General features: G+C 46.2%; 1 protein-coding gene across 1 annotated transcript; it reads left to right on the top strand.

Moving 5' to 3' along the window:
- Positions 1–4,386: 4,386 nt before the first annotated feature.
- Positions 4,387–23,739, top strand: PTGER4 (prostaglandin E receptor 4). Its single transcript, XM_080972868.1, has 2 exons — positions 4,387–6,163; positions 20,010–23,739. Exons 1-2 carry the CDS (start codon positions 5,333–5,335, stop codon positions 20,589–20,591), a joined length of 1,413 nt encoding a protein of 470 aa, XP_080828994.1. The 5' UTR covers positions 4,387–5,332; the 3' UTR covers positions 20,592–23,739.

Here is a 23,739-nt window from a genome sequence, read left to right on the forward strand (position 1 = left end):
GAGATGTCTTATAATGAGACAAACCAATGACTCATCTTCGCTTAGCAGCTTTCCTGGAAATGCAAGGGATGCAGCCTGGGTGCAAAGATGCTCTGCCACTGAGCATAGAATTGCAAGCTAACAGGCGGAGCTATGAACAAGGCAGGCAGCTATCAGCATGTCAGCAACCTAATGTGTGAGCAGGGCTATTGAGACTTATTGGGCACAGGGCAGGCTATGGCCAAGCCAAAACTTCTCAGGAAAGCTATGGGACGCAGCACAGCCTTATGCGTTGCTGGGAACAATATAAGAACGATAATATATTTATGTGCTCACATTATTACGAGTTTAATAATTTAATGGGTTGCAGCGCAACAGTACTGAGATCTTTTTCATATACTGTTTCCACTTTGGGGCCATTGTTTATTTTTATGGATTCAGCAGCATTTTACATCGTATCTGGGATGACGTCCTATTTAAATAAAGCTTATTGGTGAAGTGAAACTCATTAAAGGAAAGAAAAAAATTGCCGGGAAACAGAATTCCAGAAAACTCAAGTCAGGGGTGGGAGGTTCAGACCACATACTGTACAGTGGTACCTCGGGTTATAGATGCTTCAGGTTACAGACCCCACTAACCCAGAAATAGTACCTCAGGTTAAGAACTTTGGTTCAGGATGAGAACAGAAATTGCACGGCAGCGGTGCGGCAGCAGTGGGAGGCCCCATTAGCTAAAGTGGTACCTCAGGTTAAGAACAATTTCAGGTTAAGAACGGACCTCCAGAATGAATTAAGTTCTTAACCCAAGGTACCACTGTACACAGATAGGGAGCATGTGGCTGCATCAGGTAGCTTCACTCTTGATGTATAAACTTTGCCAAACCAGTGAGCTGGCCAGAAATATACCTGCCCTGGAGGAATTACATGACTGCCATTCCCACCCCTTCCCTAAATATCCGCTTTGTTTTCAAAGGTAATCCGCTCAAGCCTAGCCCTCGAAACTGCACGTGGATCAGGCTTAATTTGAACTATGCCTCAGCCCCGGAGCTTGCTTCAAATGCAATGGGACATTTGAAATAAATAATAATCAGGAGTGTTCTTTCTAAGGGACGCTCCCTTCATCAGCTATGCAAATTACACGGCTGTAAAATGTAACTACAGCCAAAATTGCCATCTGTTGGTATCTGTCAAGATACCTGTGCTTTTAATAGCTGTGTGGCACTCCATCACCGTCTGCATTTAAAAAAACAAAACTACTTTGCACGTGATCAGAATTCTTCATTCATGGTTTTCCATCGCCATCAGATCTCTGTTAGGTTTAAAGTCTCTCTTGCACTCTCTCTGCAGGAATGGGGATGCAAATGTCCCCCTTCTCACTTATCATAGTTGGACAATGGTACTTCTAGATCTATATAATAACATATGATAGTGTAACTGATTCTATTTATTGCACCATGCTGTATCTTTTTTCTCTCGTGTTTTACTTGCACTTTATTTTCTATAACTGGAATTTTCTTACTAAAATATTAATAAAGAAATAAAACAAAAAGATCTGCACAAGGGAGAATTGTAGGTCCTGTATGTTTGTATGTGTGTGTGTGTTGTCCACACCCACCGACATGTAGGCCCTAGAGGGTTGGTCGAAGATGAACATGATCCTTGGGTCAAGAAAGGGCTGCTTGTTGTTTAGTCATTTAGTCGTGTCTGACTCTTCGTGACCCCATGGACCAGAGCATGCCAGGCACTCCTGTCTTCCACTGCCTCCCGCAGTTTGGTCAAACTCATGTTGGTAGCTTCGAGAACAGGGAAGGGCTAGCCACACCTAATTTAGGTTGCATAGAGACCATACATTTAAAGCACATCTACCCTCCCAAAGAATCCTTGGGGGCTGTAGTTTACTGCCCACAGAGCTACCAGTCCCAGCACCCTTAACAAACTACAGTTCCCAGGATTCCTTCTGTGTGTGAGAAAATATGTTTTGAACATGTGGTGTGTATGCAGCCTTAGTCCAAATCCCTTTTCCTGAATTTGAACCTGTGCTGGCCCCAGAGCAAGAGCTTCTAGTTTGGCCCCGAGGGTGTTCACATCCTGTGCACCTCAGTCCTTTCAACAGGAGATGCTGAGAACAGGACCTTTCGCATGCAGGGTATATGCTGCGGCCTTTGCCCTCAAAGTCTCAGGTTCAGCTTTTGCAGTGCGAAGCTTGGGGTGAGTGGAGTCTGCGCACACCCAAAGCTCAGCAACTTTAAGCCCCATTTATTTCAGGGGGAAAGATTTTAAGCGCATGCCTAACTCTTCTATTGAAATCAACAGGACAATCAAGCAATCAAAAGTGCTTATCTGTGGCTGGATCATGCCCTATTAAGAGAGGGTGCTGAAGGCAGCAAAGACCTATAACGTAGCACAAGTATTCCTTGTAAAAATAAAGAGTCCTGTTTCTGGAAATTGCAGAAGGGGAATGTGCTTTTGTGTTTGGGTCCTGATTATAAGACTTTCTGCACTGTGAAAATAGATGTGCCTTATCCAGCAGGCTCCTCTTGCAACCTTGGCATTATCAGCACCATGCTCCAACCTCTTACGTTTGCAGAGATGTGTTGGGATGTTATTTTGTTCTTCTCGTCCGAAGCGGATATTGCAATGAAATATGACAGTAGTAATAATAATGAAGCACCTAGAGTAGTCAGCTGTCTACCTGGACACACTGAAATTAAAGAACCTCCATCAGCAATGTCTGTTAACTTCAATAGGTCTACTCAGAGTAGGACTTGCGCTGAATATAACCACCCCTATTTCCATATTTAATAGTTAAAAACAGGAGGCCATTGCTAAATGCCCCCAATTCTATATGGTGACTGTAAGGCTGCAGTCCTATCTGCACTTCCTTAGAAGTCCAGCCGAATCAAGTTAAGACAAGCTAATTCTGTGACAGCTCAGTCGGTAGAGCATGAGACTCTTAATCCCAAGGCTTTGGGTTCGAGTCCCACGTTGGGCAAAAGATTCCTGCATTGCAGAATGCTGGATCAGATGATCCTCATGGTCCCTTCTAACTCCACAATTCTGTAATTCTAAGTCCTGCTTATACTTGCAGGAGGAGAATCAAGCAGCAACACTTTCCTTGGACTATACCACTTCACCCTGCAGGGGGAGGATGGCATGTTTGAGTATTTCACAGGATCGGGGAGGGAGGCATTGCAATGACATTAAAAACCTCCGATTATGTGCGAAACTAGCCTGCCAGCGGGAAAGGTTCAGCTTAGTGTTTGTATGCGGAAACTTTTTCACAGAACGGTACTGAAATAAAAACAAACTTGTGTCTGCAGTATGAGACAGTACAGACCAGGGTAGGGAAGTATTGCCACTTGATTCTCTTGCAAGCTGTCTTTCCAAGTCAGCACGCAGAAGATTAAGTTGGCTGCATTGCCTTTGCTGGACTGTTCAATCGATCACAAGGGCACAGGGAAAGGGGTATCCCGAAGCAAGCGGTAGCAATCATATGTTCCCTGGACTGCAGCACCTCAGGTTTAGGCGAGAGTCTGTGCATTTCAACGTGGCATGAAATCTCCATTCCCCGTCCTGTTTCTCCCTTTGTGTATTAGTTTGCGGGCACAGCTAAGTCTGTGTGGCTGAACTATACGGTACAGATGCTGGTGGATGGCAAACAAGGTTCTTTGCTGTGGGTAGGCTGAAGTCCCTTTGCATGATTAGAAAAGAACCAAACCTTTAAATAAGCTCCTAAACCTTTCTTGCTGACATGCTAGCTTTCTACGCGCAAAGTATCGTTGGATGGGGACGAAACGTTCTCGCGCACGTGCCGAACTCCCAACTGCAGACCTGCGGGGCGGGGGGGTGCCGGAAAAACTTCGTTTGAATGGAGGCCACAGGGAAAAAGCAGGGACGCACCCGATCCATTTGCATTATCGACGAGGCCTTTACTTGAGAGTAAACGCGCAGAGGCTCAGGCGCGCCACGGCCCTTGCTCGCCCTACACTACTGATTTCGCTCTGCTGACCTCGAGGGACGGCAGGGCTGCACCCATCCTTTGCCAGGATGGAGGCTGGCGATCGGGGTCGGGGGGGACTTAGCTAGAGGGAGAGGGAGGATCCCACCCGCCCTCCTCCCCGTTTCTACTGTCGAGGGAAGGCGCCCTTTTCGCTCTCCGGCGTCCACCAGCTCCCGCGCTCCGCGCCTTCTCTGTGCGCTTTTGGCAAGCCCGAGCGCGCCGCCTTCGCTCCTGAGCGGCCGCGGGGAAAGGCCCTCCGGGCGCTTCCCGAGGCGGCTGGGCTGCACCCACTTGCCCCGTGGCCAATGGGGCGCGGGGCTGGGCGGAGCCGGGCCGAGCTGCCTCCCCGACTGGAGGAGCTCGAAGGAGCGAACTTGCAAACGGCGCTGCGAGCGAGTGAGTAATCCGCGAGCCAGGCGGCGGGAGCACATGGTGGCAGCAGCGGCGAAAGGACGCGCGGGCGCCGGGTCCGGGTAGCGAGTCTGTCCGTCTCTCTCGTCCCCGCGCTCCTCCTGCTCCTCGACCCGGCTTGGCTGCCTGGGACGCCGGGCTCCCAGCTGCCCTCGGAAGGCGGCTGATGAATTCTCCCGAGAGAGAGACGCCCGGCGCCCCGGCTGCGCCTCTCTGCTCCCGGCGCGCCGCTGAAAAGAAAAAGACGCGCAGCGGACACTTGAGTCGCCACCGCTGCTAACGGCAGACGGACTTTCCGAAGCCACGGAAGGGCTCTGGGGGGCGTCGAAGCTTTTTGAATCGGGGATCGGCTTTGAACTTGGCAAAGCGTTTGGAGGAGATACAGTTCGGATTATTATTATTTTTGTGTATATGTATATTGGAGAGGAGGGGATTCATTTCATGTTGACATATTGCATATGCATACGTAGGTGAAGACTTGCATCGGAGTGACAAGTGAGGTGGGCGGGGACTGGCCGAACTAGAAGAGAGGGATGGAAAGTCCCACTGAGGCAGAAGGCAAAGACCAGTTTGCAAGCTGAACTTTGAAAAGCGCGAGACCTGGCAAGAAAAGAAAGCCAGCCTAACAGACAACCGAGAACGCTTTTATGCAAGAAAAGGCATCTTTTGCTGGCTAGCCAAATTGCACTCGGCTTCTAAGAGCTCTTTTTGCTATTACTGGCCACCTTTTTTCTAATCTCCCTACTTTATGAATTTCTCCGAAAAAGCCTGCCGCCTTTCCACCATCTGCTCTCCTAGCTCTGCCTTTGAAATGCAGGATTCTTCAGTTCTCTCCGATTTGGATTTCCATCCTCTTCCGGCTGAAATCTGGGACTCTTGACTTTTGCTGCCGTTTTGTTCTTCTTTGACCCAGTTGGCTCCTTGCGATTGTCCCAGCCTCACCATGTCTTTCAACCCCACCATGCTGCCTTCTGCCAACGGCTCCTCCAATGGGACCGGAGGGGCACCTGAGGGCAGCAAACCCTTGACCATCCCCGCTGTCATGTTCATCTTTGGGGTGGTGGGGAACCTCATTGCCATTGTGGTGCTCTGCAAGTCCAGGAAGGAGCAGAAAGAGACCACCTTCTACACGTTGGTGTGCGGCTTGGCCGTCACGGACCTCCTGGGCACCTGCCTGGTGAGCCCGGTCACGATCGCCACATACCTGAAGAACGAGTGGCCAGGCGGCCAACCGCTTTGCGAATACAGCACCTTCATCCTCCTCTTCTTTGGACTGTCTGGACTCAGCATCATCTGTGCAATGTCCATTGAGAGGTACCTAGCCATCAACCACGCGTACTTCTACAGCCATTATGTGGATAAGAAGCTGGCAGCGCTCACGCTCTTTGCCATCTATGTTTCCAACGTCCTCTTCTGTGCCTTGCCGAGCATGGGCTTGGGCAGCACAAAGCTGCAGTACCCCCAGACTTGGTGCTTCATAGACTGGCGGACCAACGTCTCCACGCATGCCGCCTATTCTTACATGTATGCCGGCTTCAGTTCCTTCTTGATCATGGTCACCGTGGTTTCCAATGTCTTGGTGTGCATGGCCCTGATCCGCATGCACCGACAGTTCATGCGGCGCACCTCCCTGGGGACGGACAATACCGCCAGCCGATTGTCGGACTTCCGCCGGCGCAGGAGCTTCCGGCGCATGGCCGGCGCAGAGATCCAAATGGTCATCTTGCTCATTGCCACCTCCTTGGTTGTGCTGATCTGCTCCATTCCTCTCGTGGTGAGTAACGTTGGCTTAGCCTTTTCTTTCCAGTTTCGTCATTGCAGCTACAGATTCCCCACAGCAGAAAATGCCAAAGGCTGCTTCTGTGGTTGGAAAGGGAGGTTCCTAACGGCGATATTTCCATGCAGGTGATCTAAAATGTTCTCTCAACGCCCCCCCCCCCCCCACTGCCATCCACAAGGGAAAAGAAGGAAGCGACTCTGTCCCCAGCCTTCTTCTTTGACACTGTTTATTCCTAGGCGGGGTAGGAGAAGACTGTGGCCATTTTCATAAAGAAACTAAGGAGCACCTTTGAACTTGCTCTTTGTGTCACATGTTAATGTTTTGTCACCTGCTCACGTGGGACAGGATGCAGAAGAGACATTAAATGCACATTGTGGGCCAGTCCAAATGTGAAATACACATTGCACTCAAAGTTAAGTGGTGGGTGTGTCTGTGGGTGTATGGGAGAAACTAATTGAAGCCCAGTTTCTGAAAAGTCCCTTTGTGCCCCATGAATTGTCAATAGCTCCCCAAATATAAAAGCAGCCCTGCACATGGAGTAGTTATATAATACTTGAATTCTATACCGATGCGTTGCTTGAACTAAAGCTCATAGAAACATACATGCACACACAGATACTTCCTAACCTCAGACTTACTGAAACTACAAGGTTTGTGGCCAGCACGGGAAGTTGGGTGAATTTCTACATGTTTATAGGGCTAGCATGAAATTTGCAGAGACACTCACATGCCAGAGAATAAAATGACTGCTGAGGTGTTTTTTAAAATCCCCAGCTGTTAGTGATACATGTGTTGCATAAATATTTCTGGATGGGGATTTCAGGCTGAAACATTCACAGTCTGCGCCTTGCAGTCTGCTGGTTTTAGCTGGTTCCAAAAAGAAGATCTCCCTTTGAGAAATGCAGAGATGTTATTGTTGCACAGATTGCTTCAGTAACAGTTGTGTGCTTGATGTCAGGAGGTAAACCTTCAACTTCTAGAAAAAAGCACACCCTTAAAGAAAGACCAGTGCCTGTCTTCCTTTCCCCATTGACTGGGGTGGGGAGGGTGAAGGTGTGTGCCGGGGGGGGGGTGGGGAAAACCAGTTGTGAGCTTAGCTGAGACTTGTACCAATAAAACAGAAACCAATGAAACATGGCAAACTACTTCTTTCTTGGCAAGGGTACATTAAACAAACAACTGACAGCACATACTTGCTTATCGCCCCGCCCTTTCACCCCGGGAGCTAAGCCGTTGTTGTTAGGGGAGAAGTATGGCGAATCCAGCTTGGTGCAATGGAGTTTATTGTAGGCGATAATCATTCTGAAATAACTCCCTCTCGAGGGTGTAGCAAAACCAGGGAGGCTCATAATTAAGAGGGAAAGAGGACTGGGCTGAGCACAATCCTGAACTGTTCAGGTAAATGGTATACTTTTACAAGTCAGGCCAGTTTTGCTACATAACTAGCATAATCCAGCTGTGGTCTGGGTTACTAGCACTTGACAAGCTGTCCGGCTGGTGTTTTCCGGTGTGTAACTGGACACCTTTGCATGCGGTGCTGTTTACAGGGATTGTACCAGAGGCTGCATTGCACAGTCTTTTCTTACACCGAAACCATCTCCATTTAAGGGGGGGAAAGTGCAATGGACACATAGGAGAGGCATGCAGTCGGTGCTCTGCAAAGGTTGCCTCAGCAGAAGAGGCACATGTGTGTTCTACCTTCGTGGGCGGAGATGGTCTCTGTGTGTAGGAAGAAGCATCCTTTGAAAACATGGAATGGATTGAGTCAAAAACATCTTGGGTCATAGGGCATTTCAAGTAGAATACGTTCACAAACAGAGGGAATCTGAGTCTACCGAGTTGTGTGCTTTTGGACAAAAAGCAAACTCTGAACAGTGAAAATAGACTTTGTTTACTGCCCAGGCACTAGCCTGTTTTTGTTTCAGCAGCAGATGGACTCCTTGGGCAATAGAATAACCCAAGCATTTTGACATTGTTGCAACGTGTATTAATAGGCCCTAATTGGAATGCCTGTTTCTCCACCTAAACATATTCTAAATGCCAGTGGCTGGTCCTAGAAGTTCAGCTATAGTGAGTGGGCCGTGCTGGTGCCTCCTACACATTTTGAGATGAGAGAATTCCGGACTGTACCATTTCAGACTGCATGCTGGGGACCGCTATAGTTTTGGATACAATCGCTCTACAAAAGCTCTGTTGCAACTAGTAAAACTAGTGTTCTTGTTTTGAAGATATTAAGAAATATCTGTCTATCTATCTATCATCTATATCTATCTATCTATATCTATCTATCTATCTATCTATCTATCTATCTATCATCTATCATCTATCTATCTATCATCTATCTATCTATCTATCATCTATCTATCTATCTATCTATCTATCTATCTATCTATCATCTATCTATCTATCATCTATCTATCTATCTCTATCATCTATCTATCTATCTCTTGGAAGATGTTGTTGATACCTATTGTATCAAAAATTCAATAATCTGACCTGCAGCCTGATGTGCAACAGTTCAGAACTGTCCCAGCTCTTAAGATGTATAGGCTTGTACTTTAACAGGCATCTGCCAGCTTGCCAGTTCTCCAGGGCAAGTGTCCTCTTGCAGACAACTGGTACCACACTGATGCCTACCTCTTAGGTCTCATTTCTACTGCATTTTTCAAGCAGGTAAGAGACAGCAGCAGAGAGTCCCACTGTTTCTTACCTCTCTCCATATCCCACACAAATCAAGAGAACAAGCCCTCTGTGCATGCCGTAGGATGCAAGGGAGGGTGTGGGTGAGTTCTACAAGTTAATGGATAGCAAAACCCTGGCAGCCCAGTGGTGGGTCTACCAGGATACAGAGTATGGGGGGCAGGGGCAGGGAAGAGAGACACTTCGGGAAGCACTGAAGGTTAAGATGGTTTGCCACTGTGGGAACAGGCTGTTTGGCTAGATGGACCTTTGTTCTGATCCAGCAAAGCTATTTATATTCTTATTAAATCCATCTGAGATTCCAAAATGAAACAGGACGTGTGACATGGTTGTCCAGATTGTCAATTGGAAACAGCAGTTGGATACAAAGATGGGATAATTGTGTAAGAGTCGGTGAGTTCTAAACATGGGTACATAAATTCTGCAGGGTTTGCTTCCCAGTAACTGTTTGGAGGTGCATACTTTCTTTTCTTTCTTTTTTAAGGAAAAGATGCACTGATTGAAAATGTTTGCATCTGATTTAGAGGGCACCTGAGTTTACTCCAGTGCTAGCTCAATCATCTATCTATCTATCTATCTATCTATCTATCTATCATCTATCATCTATCATCTATCATCTATCATCTATCTATCTATCTATCTATCTATCTATCTATCTATCTCTATCGTCTGTCTATGCTATTGGGCTAAGAGAAAGTGACTTACCTAAGACCCCCCCCCCCCCCGTGTGCTTAATGAATGAATATGGATTTGAAATTAAGTATTTCTGGTCCAAACCCAACACTCATGCATGTTGAATGTATGTTGTGTTTGGGGAAAGTTGAGGCTGATTGTGGCATTGGTGATGCAACGGTTACTACATAGCTGTGAAGTTTGGTGAAATTATTTACTGTGTGAGGAGCGGTCCCACAGCGGAGGACAACTCTGCCCTCACAGGGCTGACACAGGCAATCTAGCGCACAATGCTTGTAGCAAAAGAATAAAAAAAGTATGGGGAATAGATAACTAAACGAAAAACCACCAGACTAAGTTATGCCTTGCAATTTAAACTGGCTAATGAATATGAAAGTAGTTTAATGGTAAATGCATGTAATTAGTGGGAGAACCCCCCTACTGAACTTATTTCAGAAACTAGTGCCCTGTATTTATTGAAGCAATGGAAGAGTCAAGTTACTTGGCTAAAATCTGAGAGAAAACTGGAAGAAATTAAGAACAGAATAATAATAATAATAATAATTTTCTTATTTATACCCCTCCTATCTGGCTGGGTTTCCCCAGCCACTTAAAAAGAGCACACATACAAATAAAAGCATGTTGCTTCCACACATTTGAAATTGTTGTATATTCATGGTCAAACATTGAATGAAGGCCTTTAGCGTACCTTTAAAGTGAAGAGGCAAGTAATAAACCCAAGGAGGTGTATATTTAGCAAACAGCACATTCCCTGCTGAATGAGATCATGTCATAATAGGGTTTATTACATGTGTTTTTTGGAAACAGCAGCAACAATGTATTTGCATCATGTCCTCACTCTGGTAAGTTATGACAAGGAGTTTCTCGTGATTTATATCTTCGACCTGGTGCCTTCCAAACATTTTGGACTCCAACTCCCATCAGCCCCAGCCAGCAGAGCTCCCTGATGGGAGATGAAGTCCAACAACATCTGGAGGACCACAGGATCCCCATAGGAGAGAATGGCTGGCTTAAGACCAACTCAGGAATTTGAACCCAGATCTGCCTGGTGAGAGGCAGGCATTTTATTCCTTTAGGCTGAGATATTAAGAATAACAGTATCTTGCATTTGAAGGAGCAGATCTGATCTTCTGCCAAGCCATTCTTGGTTTGACCAAAAGCAGCTTAGTGATTTACACTGTGGTGACAAGTGATTTCCCTCCACCAAAGTGACTGTTTATTGAAGTTTGGCTCAAAAGAAGCCCTGACTGTCAACTGGACTCTTGCACTGATTTTAGAGCAAGCAGTCTTTCCCTTTTTCACATCCTGCAACATGGGGCAGATTTGAACAACTTCTATCATCCCTGTGCACTTGGTGCTGATGGGAGCTAGGAATCTACCAACATCCCTGCTCTGTTCATCTATGATCACCTGGGGTTTCTGAACAAAGCTCCCCATGTTCCCTTTAGATTGGTTTCAGCTGGCACTGATGAGATAGCAGCCCACATTTTGGAAGTGCACGGAGGCTGCGTAAGACAAGTACCAAGTTCTTATGGGCAAAGGTTACTTCGTAAATCTAGCCTCCCACTTAATATTAACTGGCTAGCTATATATAGCCGTGTATCAGAATGTGATAGAGGGACTTTTATGAGCACAGGTGAAGACTTGGTGGAAGGAGACTCCTTTGTTTGTTGTGGGAGGTAACTGCTATAAAAGGGCACTTTATGGTAAGCTTTGCTGGGTAAGGCGTATATAATGTTTGCCTTGAGTCAGGACAGGAAAAAAGAAAAACCACCCCTTCTCTTAAAGTATTGGATAAAAACTAAAGCCCGTGCTTGCACACAACACATTTAAAGCACATCCCTCCCACCCCGTAACAGAATACTGGGAGATGTAGTTTACCCCTCACAGAACTATTATTCCCAGAATCCTTAACAAACTAAAATTCCCAGGATTCTTTGGAGAGGGAATGTGCTTTAAATGACTGGTATGTATGTAAGCTCAGTGTTCCAGGCTGGCTCACAATACTGTCTTTTCTTAGCGTTGCAAAACCTCAGAATCACACCGGGAGCTAAATATCTTATCTGGATATGGAAGCTTTCCACGTGGAGGGAGATTTTGACATGGAGACGTACTCTGTCACCCATTCTCATGTGCATTCTGAGGTGACACAGCCACGTGGAGGTCTGTACTGCATGGGAGTCTTCATAGTTGAACTCTAAAAGCATGTTTGAGGCATAGAAGCCTTCCTGTTTTGAGCTCCGGAGGGAGACGGTTCCACTGTCAAACAGTTCTTACTGTCAGAAAGTTCATCCTAGTGTTTAGCCGGAAGTGCCTTTCCTGCAACTTGAAGCCATTGGTTTGAGTCCTACCCTCCCGAGTGGGAGAAAACAAGCCCTTGAGATATTTGAAGATGGCCTTCATATCTCCCTCTCAGTCTCCTCTTTTCCAGGCCAAACCACCACTGGAATGTGTCCTCCAAAAGGTTGTCTAGAAGGCATTCTGGCCCCTGAGCTGCAAAAGGTTCCCCACCTCTGCTGGAAAGGATTTCAGTGGAAGCAATTCCCATTGAGCTCAGCTGAACTTGCTTCTGAGTCAAACATGGGTTGGATCGCACTGTTTTGAGTTTGATTTCCACCAGCAGCCCTGCTAGTAAAGAGGTCGGGGTGGAGCTTCCTTTGGGAATGAAGTCATTTGTTGTCTCCTGCGACCAGGTTCCAAAATATGAGCACCTTTCACTGTGTGCAAAGAGTTACGACTGGCAGGTATCACTAGCACACAGCCCCTACAAATATCCAGCAATTAATGCAGCTTTGCGATAAAAAGGAAGGTTATTGAGTTAAGTGTCCTAGTTTGCTTAGTGACTGACTGGGTTGCTTTTTATTTAAAAAATCGGCATTAGTCAGGCATGCTGTGTCAACTTCGTACGAGTTTTAGGAACAGCTGGATACACACTAATATTTCCCTGCAGCAGTCTCTGCATCAGAACGCTTTTATCCGAACAAGCTGTTCGTCTGAGAGTGGAATTTAGACCATGACTGCATTTCCCTGGAGTAGCTGTGTTAAAGCAAGAAGCAACTTCATTTGTGCAATTACAGGGAGGGCGGTGGGTGGGAAGACATTTGTGAATTCAGATAAGCTTATCTGGTTGTGTCTGGCACTTAGACTTGCATAGGAACTGCTTGGAAACAAAGGTTTTGGCATCTACCAGCAGGGCTGCCAGATGGCCATTTTTTGAGAGGGTTGTCCAGAACTTCGTCGGACAGCTGTTTCTAACCTGCTGCCCTTCTACAACTCTGGCTGTCTCTGGCCATTAGCCATGACCGCTGGGATTTGTGGACCAGCCACATCTAGTGAACATCTAGCTTGCTGCCAACTCACGCCTACTCTGTAGAAGTGGCACCACATCTCAGAACTGCCCATTTGTAAGATGTACATTTAACTAAAAAAGGTGAAGGGACCCCTGACCATTAGGTCCACTCGTGACCGACTCTGGGGTTGCGGCGCTCATCTTGCTTTATTGGCCAAGGGAGCCGGCGTACAGCTTCTGGGTCATGTGGGCAGCATGACTAAGCCGCTTCTGGCGAACCAGAGCAGCGCACAGAAACGCCATTTACCTTCCCGCCAGAGTGGTACCTATTTATCTACTTGCACTCTGACGTGCTTTCAAACTGCTAGGTTGGCAGGAGCAGGGAACGAACAATGGGAGCTCACCCCATCGTGGGGATTCGAACCGCCAACCTTCTGATCGGCAAGTCCTAGGCTCTGTGGTTTAACCCACAGCGCCACCCGCGTCCCTCGTACATTTAACTAGGGCTGAGCAATACCTGGTTTTCAACATTGTGATATATAACCAGCTGAACATCGCAATGTACCAATATATCACAATGTCTGAAATAAGGATGCAGCTATGTAGAGGCATCGGCGGGCTCCGCAGTTTTCCCCGCTTTGTGATTTTTGCCAGTGATTCACTGCCCCCAGAAGGAGACAGGGGGGGAGCTGAGCCGGCAGACTTAATGGGGGCTGCAGGAATTGAGAGATGCACTGGCTGGTTTCACAGTTTTTCCCACATTATGATTTCTGCATAGCCCCCACACATCATGATTCACAATATATTACCCGGTCAAAAATAATGGAATCGATATCACAATATGGACTTCAAACTTGGGTTTTAGATGATATATTTACATATCCTCCAGCCCTACAGGTAACATATTTTATGTGGGTGAAATGGATGCCTTCAACTATGTGTGCAACAGGTAGATTCACTAGAGTATGTGGGATACATTTATCAATGACTGTCCTAGAATGTAGCCATGCATTTGGTACCATAGAACACACAGCGAAGCTTCTAGGTTCCCTTTGGGGCAGGGGTGGCTGTTGGTCTGGCTGGGTGTGTGTGTTTTTTGGGGGAGGGTGTTGCTCTCCAAATGGTTCTTAATTTTATCTTGAAGTTTCTTTAGCTCAGGGGTGGCTAACCTGTAGCCCTCTGCTTGTTGCTGCACTACAGCATCCAACAGCAGAGGTAGCTTACTTGGTAGAACATGAGACTCTTAATCTCGGGGTCATGGGTTCGAGTCCAGGGTTGGGCAAAAGATTCCTGCATTGCAGGGCGTTGGACGTGATGACCCTTGGGGTCCCTTCCAACTCTACAATTCTCTAATTCTATCCCATGCTGGCTGGGGCTGATGGAATCCATCAGCACGTGAACGACAACAGTTTGGCGACCCTTGCTTTAGATATTTGTTACCAAATAATAAAATATACTTCTTCTTTATTTAGAGGTGAATGTACAAAGCTGTATACAGGGTTCCTCTAGCCCAGTATTGCCCTACTGTGACTGGTGATGGCCCTCTAGGGTCCAGGTTCTCTAGGGCCCTGTCTACTTCTGCTAATTTTTTAAAAATTAAACCGTAGATGTTTGGGTTTGAACCTGAGGAAAAGCTGTGGTCTTTGGCTTGTCACCTGTGGTGAGCGAGATTTGCTCTAGGGGATCCAGGCTGTTTGTTTTCCTTTCACACCACAAATGAATAACAGAGGCATGTGCAGGCAGGCAGGCTCAGTCAATATTTTTGTGGGCTTTGTTTGCAAGACTGCAGTACGTTAAAGCATATGCAAAAAAGAGAGCGGCGAATATGCAGCGACTTCACTCCTATACAACCTATAACCAGGATACTCAGAATTCAGCCTTAACAGAAAATTGTTGCAGGCTCCCAAAAGATGCCAAGATGCATCCTTTGGTGAGTCACCAAGGAAAGAGAGATCCAGAGTACCTTAAAGGTATTTTGGAGGAAGGGGAATAATCCTGGTTGATTACCATTTCCTATGGGATGGTGATTTTCTTCTTCTCCCTTAGCAGTATGAAACTGGACAGCCAACACACTGCGGTTGGATTTGGCACCTGAGTTTCAAATCTGCATTCTCTTGAGGACTTCTGGCATAGCTTGCCTCAGTTTCTCACTCTGTAAAATGGTAAATGCAAGGTAGCACAGACGAGGAAATATGGTTCACCTCGGCCTGCCTTGTATTTAAACACTTGCCTAGTGCAACAAGGCATTGAATGCAAGCGAGTGAGGGGGCTGGGGGTCCGTCCTCTGTGCCCTGTGTAGAAATAATGTGTCCTGCCAGAGAGGGAAGCCCCTCCTCCATTTTGGAAGAACATAGGAAACTGCCTTATCAGTTTATCAGACCATTGGGTCTATCTAGCTCAGTATTGTCTACACTGATTGGCAGCAGCTCTCCTGAGTGTCAAGCAGGGGTTTATCCCAGGCCTACCTGGAGATGCCAGGAATTGAACCTGGGACCTTCTACATGCAAGGAAGATGCTCTGCCACTGAGCCATGGCCCTTCCATAAGCAGGACAGAGCTTCCTATTCCTCCTGGTAGGTTGCTTTTTTTCTTTTTTGTAGGCTAGTAACTTTTGTGGGCTTATTTACAAGGCTGCCTTAAGCCATCAGCTTTCAGACTTTCCTCTTTCAGGAAACACTTTCCACATCCATTTGTCTGCTAAGGATTTCTTCTGCATCTGCTCTGTATTGCAATAGGTACTTGCAAATATTTGAAAACTCACATTCTGCACTACGTTGGCCAGCCCTGTTGGTTTGAAAGTGCACACCCAGATCTCACCTGAGACACCCTTGAATTTACTGCAAAGATCAGCAGTGGCGGGCAGCCCCTGATCTTCAACAATGGCTGATCTTCTCACTGTAATAAATAGAGAGGTCCCTGAACAGCTCCTAAATAATTAGGGGCAGCGTGTTAGTCTCTGGCAGCAAAACCAACAAAATGTCTTGGGGCACCCTAAAAACGAATACATTTTAGTACGGCATAAACTTTTGTGGACTAGAGCATCTGATGAAATAGAAGGCTGGTCCGCAAAAGCTCATGCCAAGTGTTAAAGGTTAAGTTTCCACAAGACTTTTTGTTGTTTCAACTCCTATGCAGGTAAGTGGTGAGCTCCTCATTGGGTGCAAATCCGATGCCTGTGACTTTAATTTTCACAATCTAATTTTGTTTGACTTTTGCCGCACTTTCTTGCTTCATATTAAACCAGCTTTCATTTTGGGCTACAGCCCTCCAAAGCCGAAAGCAAATTCTAAAGGCAGCATTGGAAGCAAAGTCTCTCTGCCACCTAGTGGTTTGAACTGAATGCGTCCAGTTGAATTCAACCAGTAACACCTTCAGGTCAAAGAAACTACGCTCCAGTAGAGCTGAGGTGCTTCTTGGTGGGGGCTTATTCTGTAAACAGGTCGTTGAGAATTTGCAAATGCAATACTGGCACAGATTTGCCAGTTAAATGGGGTGAAATTTGGGCTAGTATTTTGATGCCAACAATGCTGTGTGGACGCTGAGGGGAAAAGAAAAAACCCACCTTGCGTATGCAAAGAGCACCAATCCCACAATGAAACATTTGTCTGGAAGCATCCTTGGTTCCATAGAATGAGAAGCAGAGCGAGTGAAATCCTAGGGCGTAAGATGTGAGCCTGCTACTTTCTTAGGAAGCTGCCTTAGACCAGCTAGCCCAGTGCTGTCTACACTGATTGCCAGCAGTTCTACAGAGTTTAAAACAGGGAAATACCAGGGATTGAGCCTGGGACCTTTTTTTAGGCAAAGCAGATGCCCAGCCATGGAGCCACATCCCTTCAGGTGGGTGTTTAAGAAAAGTTTGTGATAGTGGGGAATGGCTGCTTTTATCTACAAGGTTATGTACAATATGTGATCTCCATATCGCCAAAAGTTCGATATAATAGCCTTTTGTGGCATTGCAGGAAGTGTAAGATAATTTACAGTGCAATAAACAAAGGCTGTTATTAAGTACTATTATTAATCAGCTATTACTCATTATTAGAAGACAGCGCTAACTATTTTCTTTCATTACTTATTGCAGTCAGATAGTAGAATCTGCTCTCAATCACCACCACCAAAATGTCCTTAACTCTCTGTCCCTTTTTATTAATTTTTGTACCCACCCGTTAGTCAACCGAAACTTTAGTTTATTAATCTGACAAATGGAAGTTTGCAGCTCTGCCTAATACTATGTAGCATTTATAAAGCATTTCTTGAGTGTTGAAAGCTTCAACTTTTCTGCAAATCCCGCCTGTACGGTAGGGCAGTATTCTTACCCCCACATTGCAGATTGGGGTGGGTGAGGAGCTGAGAGTGACTTCGTCTCTATAGCAAGAGGTGAGATTTGAACTGCAGACTTCGTGATTTTGCAGCTCAGTTTCTTAGCTGCTATGCTCTAGCAGCTCATTCCTAAATGAAAAGTGCAATCGCGTAGGTCACAGGGGTGCCCAAACTTTTTTCAAAGAGAGCCAGATTTGATGAAGTGAACATGCATGAGGGCCAACCAAAGTTCTTCAGCTTTTTTTAGGATTGAAATTGTTCAGCTTTTTTAAGGGTTTCCCCTCCAGGGCATATACTGCCACAGGGGCCGGATTAAATCGACCGGTGGGCCGGATTTGGCCCCTGAAACGGACTTTGGACATGCATGGCTTAGGGTGTAGCCCAAGCCCAAAGTTCAGCGCTTTCAGGTCTTGTTGACTTGAATAAAAGCTTTCAGCACATGCATAATTACCGTATTTTTTGCTCTATAAGACTCACTTTTTCCCTCCTAAAAAGTAAGGGGAAATATGTGTGCGTCTTATGGAGCGAATGCAGGCTGCGCAGCTATCCCAGAAGCCAGAACAGCAAGAGGGATCGCTGCTTTCGCTGCACAGCGATCCCTCTTGTTGTTCTGGCTTCTGAGATTCAGAATATTTTTTTTCTTGTTTTCCTCCTCCAAAAACTAGGTGCGTCTTGTGGTCTGGTGCGTCTTATAGAGCGAAAAATACGGCACTTCACAGTTAAAGCCAAGCAGGACTTTACAAAGTGATTAACTTTGGCTGGTTCATGTCCTTAGGAAGATATTCAACAAAAAGGTTGTGCTTGCATATGGATTAGCACAGGCACAATGGGATATTCCCCCTTTCCTCCCCACCTTCGGGTTATCCCCCAGATCTGCTCCAAAGGGTTGGGGAAACCCCAGAACTGATGGGGGGGGGCACCCAGAGGGAGAACATCACATTGCACAAGGATAAATCCTTGCACTGCCTAAACATTTTGCTTAGCTCTGTGTGAAGTACAGCCCATAGTCTTTAAGACCTATGAACACCTTTTAAGTATCTGGCCATCATCCTATGCCATTGTTGTTCAACTTTAAACTATCTGTCCAATTGCAGCCAGGATTTGTGTAAAACATTATAAATAGGACATGGGAAGATGTCAGCTGCATAATTTGATGCCGTTCATCATTTTAAGTATTGTACATTTCTTTCTTTTTTATTAAAAGAAAAGGTTCATTCCAGGCAAGCTGTCGTTAAAGCAGAATATCCTCCGACAAGCTTCTACAGGCAAAATTTGGAGGGTATATACCTATAAAAATCCTGGAATACTCAAGCCTTGGAAGATACTAGCAAAAGTTACTTCTAACCTCAAAGAGCAAACAGTTCCAGGCTTGTCCCTGAAAGAGAATTTGCCTGTGAGGTGGAAGTTTGGGTCCAATTTTTTTTTGTTTTTGGAAACATATATTTATGAGGAGGCTGGCTGGATTAGGGTGATTGGCTGAATCTCCCGAAATGACTCAAGGCCACATTCTGCAGCTCTTACGAACCCAGAACAGTTAATAGCAGAGTTGGTTGTAGAAGGGAGAGAAAAAGAAGGCGGCTGAAATAACAAAAACAAAACTGGGAAGAGGCTTAATTGTGAGCTCTAAATTAGGGAAGAGAGATGAAACGCCAGGGAGTGCAGAGAGCATCAGAAATAATTCACAAAATATTTGATATAAGAATTTTAAGGTCTCAAATATAGAATTAATATTCATAAATGCACACATATCTAAATATATGAACCATGTGTCTGAAAAAGTAATGGAGAGCAATCCTGAAGCCATTTTGACTCTCCAAATGACCTCAAATATTCCTCTGCAGTAAGGGAGGCAAATGAGGGAAAGCCTTCCGATTGTCTTTTTGCTTGCAAATCCTGTCTTAAGGGTGTATTTTTGTATGAATAGGGTGAGCCTGTGACCTGGATTCAGGAACTAAAGTATTAACCATCACAAAAGAATGGCCAGGCTGCCTAGGTAATGCAATCAGTGACCATTATCAGGTATCCTGGCAGGCAGGATTTCTGCTGTAGACCGCCTCCTTCTGTGATGTATGTATGATGTTTTAGGGGGGTGGTCTTGGGCTACAGGGTGGGCAATTTCAAAAGTCTATATAAGGGCTTGCACACCATTGTTCAGGATTCTCCTCCCTCCTGCGTGCGATAAGTGGGGACCCTGTTGCAACATAAAGATCAGGCTTACTAGCCGCTTTGCTTCTCAATATACTCTGGTTGGCCTCTTACTTTCTCCTACTGATAGGGAACCCACTTAAAGACTCTGTACAGTGGTACTTCGGGTTAAAAACTTAATTCGTTTTGGAGGTCCGTTCTTAACCTGAAACTGTTCTTAACCTGAGGTACCACTTTAGGTAATGGGGCCTCGCGCTGCCGCCACACGATTTCTGTTCTCATCCTGAAGCAAAGTTCTTAACCTGAGGTACTATTTCTGGGTTAGCGGAGTCTGTAACCTGAAGCGTCTGTAACCTGAGGTACCACTGTACAGGCTCTGGAATACCCCATAAGGAAAAGGGAGCAGTTTTTCTTATAACATGTTTCATTGGCCTGCTTATATGCCAGTATTTTAGATGGCACAGAAGGCGGGGCACAAAGTTCTTTTTCTCTCTGTACTGGAAATCTTTCCCCCCCACCCTGGTTCTGAAAACAGCTCTCTTTTGACATGACACAAACCTTCACTCTGCCCATCACCCTGCCTGCTTAATATGTGGTTGCTAAGCCAGCTGTTAACTTTGAAATGTCAGCTTGGCCCTCGCTCATCAACTTTATATTTCTCTCCCTCCCTCCCTCCCTCCCCGCAATCTCTCTTCAGGTGCGTGTCTTTGTGAACCAGTTGTACCAGCCGCCTTTGGTGAAGGACATTCAGCAAAACCCTGACTTGCAAGCCATCCGCATCGCATCGGTCAACCCCATTCTGGACCCCTGGGTGTACATCCTGCTTCGCAAGACGGTGCTGAGCAAAGCCATCGAGAAGGTCAAGTGCCTTTTCTGTCGTATCGGCGGAGGCCACCGGCAGCACTCAGGAAGCAACTTCAACTGTGCGGACGGCCGCCGGGCTTCCTCTGCCACGGCCACCCATTCACCCTCCTTCATTTCCCGGGAGCTGAGGGAGGTCAGCAGCACCTCACAGACGCTTCTGTACCCACTGGAGCCGAGTGAGGGGGCCGCTGGGGACCGGATGCTGTTGCCAGGGGCCAGCAGCCGCCCGGCCCAGTCAGACACTACGTCCATAAGGACACTGAGGAGCTCAAACACCTCGGAGTCGTCCCAGGGCCACGAGTCGGAGACGGTGTTTTTGGTGAACGAACTCAGGCCCGGCGCTACTCAAAAGGGCAGTTCTCTTCAGGTCACCTTCCCCAGCGAGACGCTGAACTTGTCGGAGAAATGTATATAAAGGAACGGAGGACGTTTGTGAGGTGCAGAAGGTCCTTTGGAAGAGGACCAGAAAGGAACTCGTACAGCGGACATAGCAAATGTCCGGCCTTTGCCATCCGGTCTGCTCTGCCCATTGTGGTTAAGGCACATCAGAGGCCGAACAAGGCCGCCTTGCTGATCTAATGGGACTGTGTAGCCGTTTAGGGCAAGGTGAGCTGTAAATGGGCATCTAGTAAGAGAGCTCCTTTGGGGTATGAAATGGCAATGGGGTGGAATTAAACATCCTGGCTGCAAAAGATGGTACGCCATCTTTCCTGAAAAGCTGGGCGGTGGAGCTGTAACTTTGACCGGATGTGCATTTGAGTGTGATAAGCACAGTTCTTGCAGGTGACTAAGGATCACCCCACAAATGCATCAGACTCTGCCGATGTAACAGGTGAATGTATGGTGGTGGCAGGTGTTCAGGCTGCTGCATGTTGTCTTTCCTTGCCCTGTGACACAGGACTGTTTTGCAGAAAATCCAGGGTTTGGAAAGAGTTGCTGATTTTCCCCGTCCAGACATGACCGAAGCATACTTACCCCCTATTCCTCTCCCCTCCCTTATTACTTAATAAGGTTTCGAGAGAACTGCAGTTCAAGCAGTGTAAACTGCTCCAGTCAATGGTGGAATTGAGAATCTCTCCTGTGGCGTGAAAAAAAAATGTGAATTTCTCTGGCTGTGTATAGCGTGACTGAATGTATTTAAAAAATGCTGTATTCTTCTCTGTGAGAAGGTTCGTTATTAATACAAAGTATATAAAAAGAAATATTGCCAGCCCTCTCTTCCTCCTTATGCCTGCTGATAGATAGTTTTACGTTAAATTTATTTTTCAGATATGCAAACTCAGCAGGCCATAGCAGAGCGAATTCCTAAGGCAGGAGTGGAGGGATTTGGAATCAAACAAGGAAAATGTTATGAAACCACTGGGGGAAATAAAGGAAAAGGCTTTTATGTTTTTTAAAATGTTCCTTGTATTGTATGTGTGTGTGTGTGTGTGTGTACTAAGAAAGAAAGCGAGCAAGAAAGCAGAGTTTATGTGTTGTGAATGTCTTCTCAAAATGCAGCGGCTTCAATGTAGGCCAACAATCCAGTCCCCTAAAAATTTTATCCAAACTTTCGGCACAATCCTACTCAGGTTTACTCAGAAGTAAGTCCCGCTGTATTCAGCGGAGCTTAGTCTCAGGCAAACAGGAAGAAGCTTTTGCAGCCTTAATTATGATAGTGGGAATTCTTGCAATCTGGAAAACGTTTCCCGGATCATGGCTCAAAACATCCATCTCTGGCCCCTGCCCGTTTTGCTCAACTTCAAATTTCTTTCCTCGAAAGCAGCTTCTGAGTGGAGCCCAAGCAAATATGTTTAGGGTTGTAATCCTAGGACCAGCTCATGCAGCTAGCTGCTCCTTTGCCAGAGGTTGCAGGGCTGTCAGTGGTCTAACAAGCATTGTACAGTGGCAAGTATTGTGGCAAGTGCTGCTTCCACATGGGATATGTATATGCAGCTGCTGCTGTGTGTGTGCTTGTGGCAGCTTAAAAAAAAAAAAAAGGCCACTGCCATTGCATATATTTTTGGGCTGCAGGTATTTGGGGGCAGTAGATCCTACCATGGAAGTTCATACAGCCGTGCCATGAACACATCATCAGTTAGAGGTGACCAAGTGCATGAAGAAATGCATAGCCTTGAAAAAAGCTGCTAAAATATTTTGACTTGTTAAATGTTTTATCATTGTACAGTGCCCTTGGCTTACAGGAGTGTACTATTGCCAGTTGCCTGCACAGAATACCTTTTCGATTGTCAATAGACGGCCCCTTCCAATTCTACTGTTCTAGTTACCATTGCTTTCTGTATTATGGGTTGCCCCACTGTACGAGATGTGGAGCAGCAAGGAAACACAGGACCGGGTGCCGTATTGAGCCCATGTGCATGTTTTAGGATTGAACGTAGAGATGATCAGTATTCCACCATGGGCAGCCTGGTGTGGGGGCTGCATGCCAGAGGTGGGTGGGGTTGGGGGCAAAAATAGTTGGAACAACAGATGCAAGTCTTACCTTTGTTGTACAGTAGTTTTATATTCCACCCATGGGAATGTGAGGCTTCTGATACCCACACACATTTCTCCATCTGGCAGGCAGGCAAGCAAACAAACAAGCAATCGAGAGGCATCGTCCTAATTCAAGGGCATGTTCCTGACAAGCAAAGGGACTTGAGGAGGATGTGAAGCAGGATAGTGAGAAGTGTGGCCTGAGGAGTCCTGAGGACCAGACAAGGGAGGCTTGCAGGCCTGTGGTTCTCCATCCCTGCTCAACACCACCCTCCCCCTGCTTGGGTGTGGGTCTAAAGCAGTCTTTCCCAAACTTGGGTCTCCAGATGTTTTTGGACTACAATTCCCACCATCCCTAGGCAAAAGGACCAGTGGTCAGGGATGATGGGAATTATAGCCCCCAAACAGCTGGAGACCCAGGTTTGGGAAACACTGGTCTAAAGGTACATGAGGCCACTACCTTGCAGAAGCTAAGCAGGTCTAGGTCTCCGTTTGGTTGGTGTCTGGATGGGTGAGTGCCTGGGAACCACAGTCTACAGCCTTAGGGTCCATGATTGAAGAAGAATGCAAGAAAAGAAGTTTCAGCTCATCTGAAGTTAGACTGCTCAGTTTGGCCTTATACACTCCACTTGTTACATGGGAGAAAGTAAGTTTGCACTAATACATGGGGAAAAGAAGAGTGCCTCACATTTAAAAACCAATACACTGATTTTTGGACCTCAACAAAAAAAGAGGAGACACAAAGTAATGACCAGTAAAATACTAGGGGGACTATTAGCCTTAAGATTTCACTTCACTAGAAATAACAGGTAAAGCTAGAGGGGATTTTATGTCTGTGTGCCATGTTCAAAGGGTTACACTTTGCCTCCTGGTGTTATCCTGTACAGCTAGTTGGGAGGCCTGGTTTTCGTCAAGGAAAATATTAAGCATGTTATGTTGCTCAACATGTTTTCATGTGCATTGCTTTCTGTTGGAATTAGAATTCTGAGCCTGAATGTCAGCGATATGTTTTACAAAACTGTTTGTACTGGCACAAAATCTCTTCTGGCAATCACCATTAAATGCAGGCATGCCACTGGAGTACAGAA

The sequence above is a fragment of the Podarcis pityusensis genome (genome assembly GCF_964106645.2).
Source record: "Podarcis pityusensis genome assembly, chromosome: 11".
Classification (NCBI taxonomy): Eukaryota; Metazoa; Chordata; class Lepidosauria; order Squamata; family Lacertidae; genus Podarcis; species Podarcis pityusensis.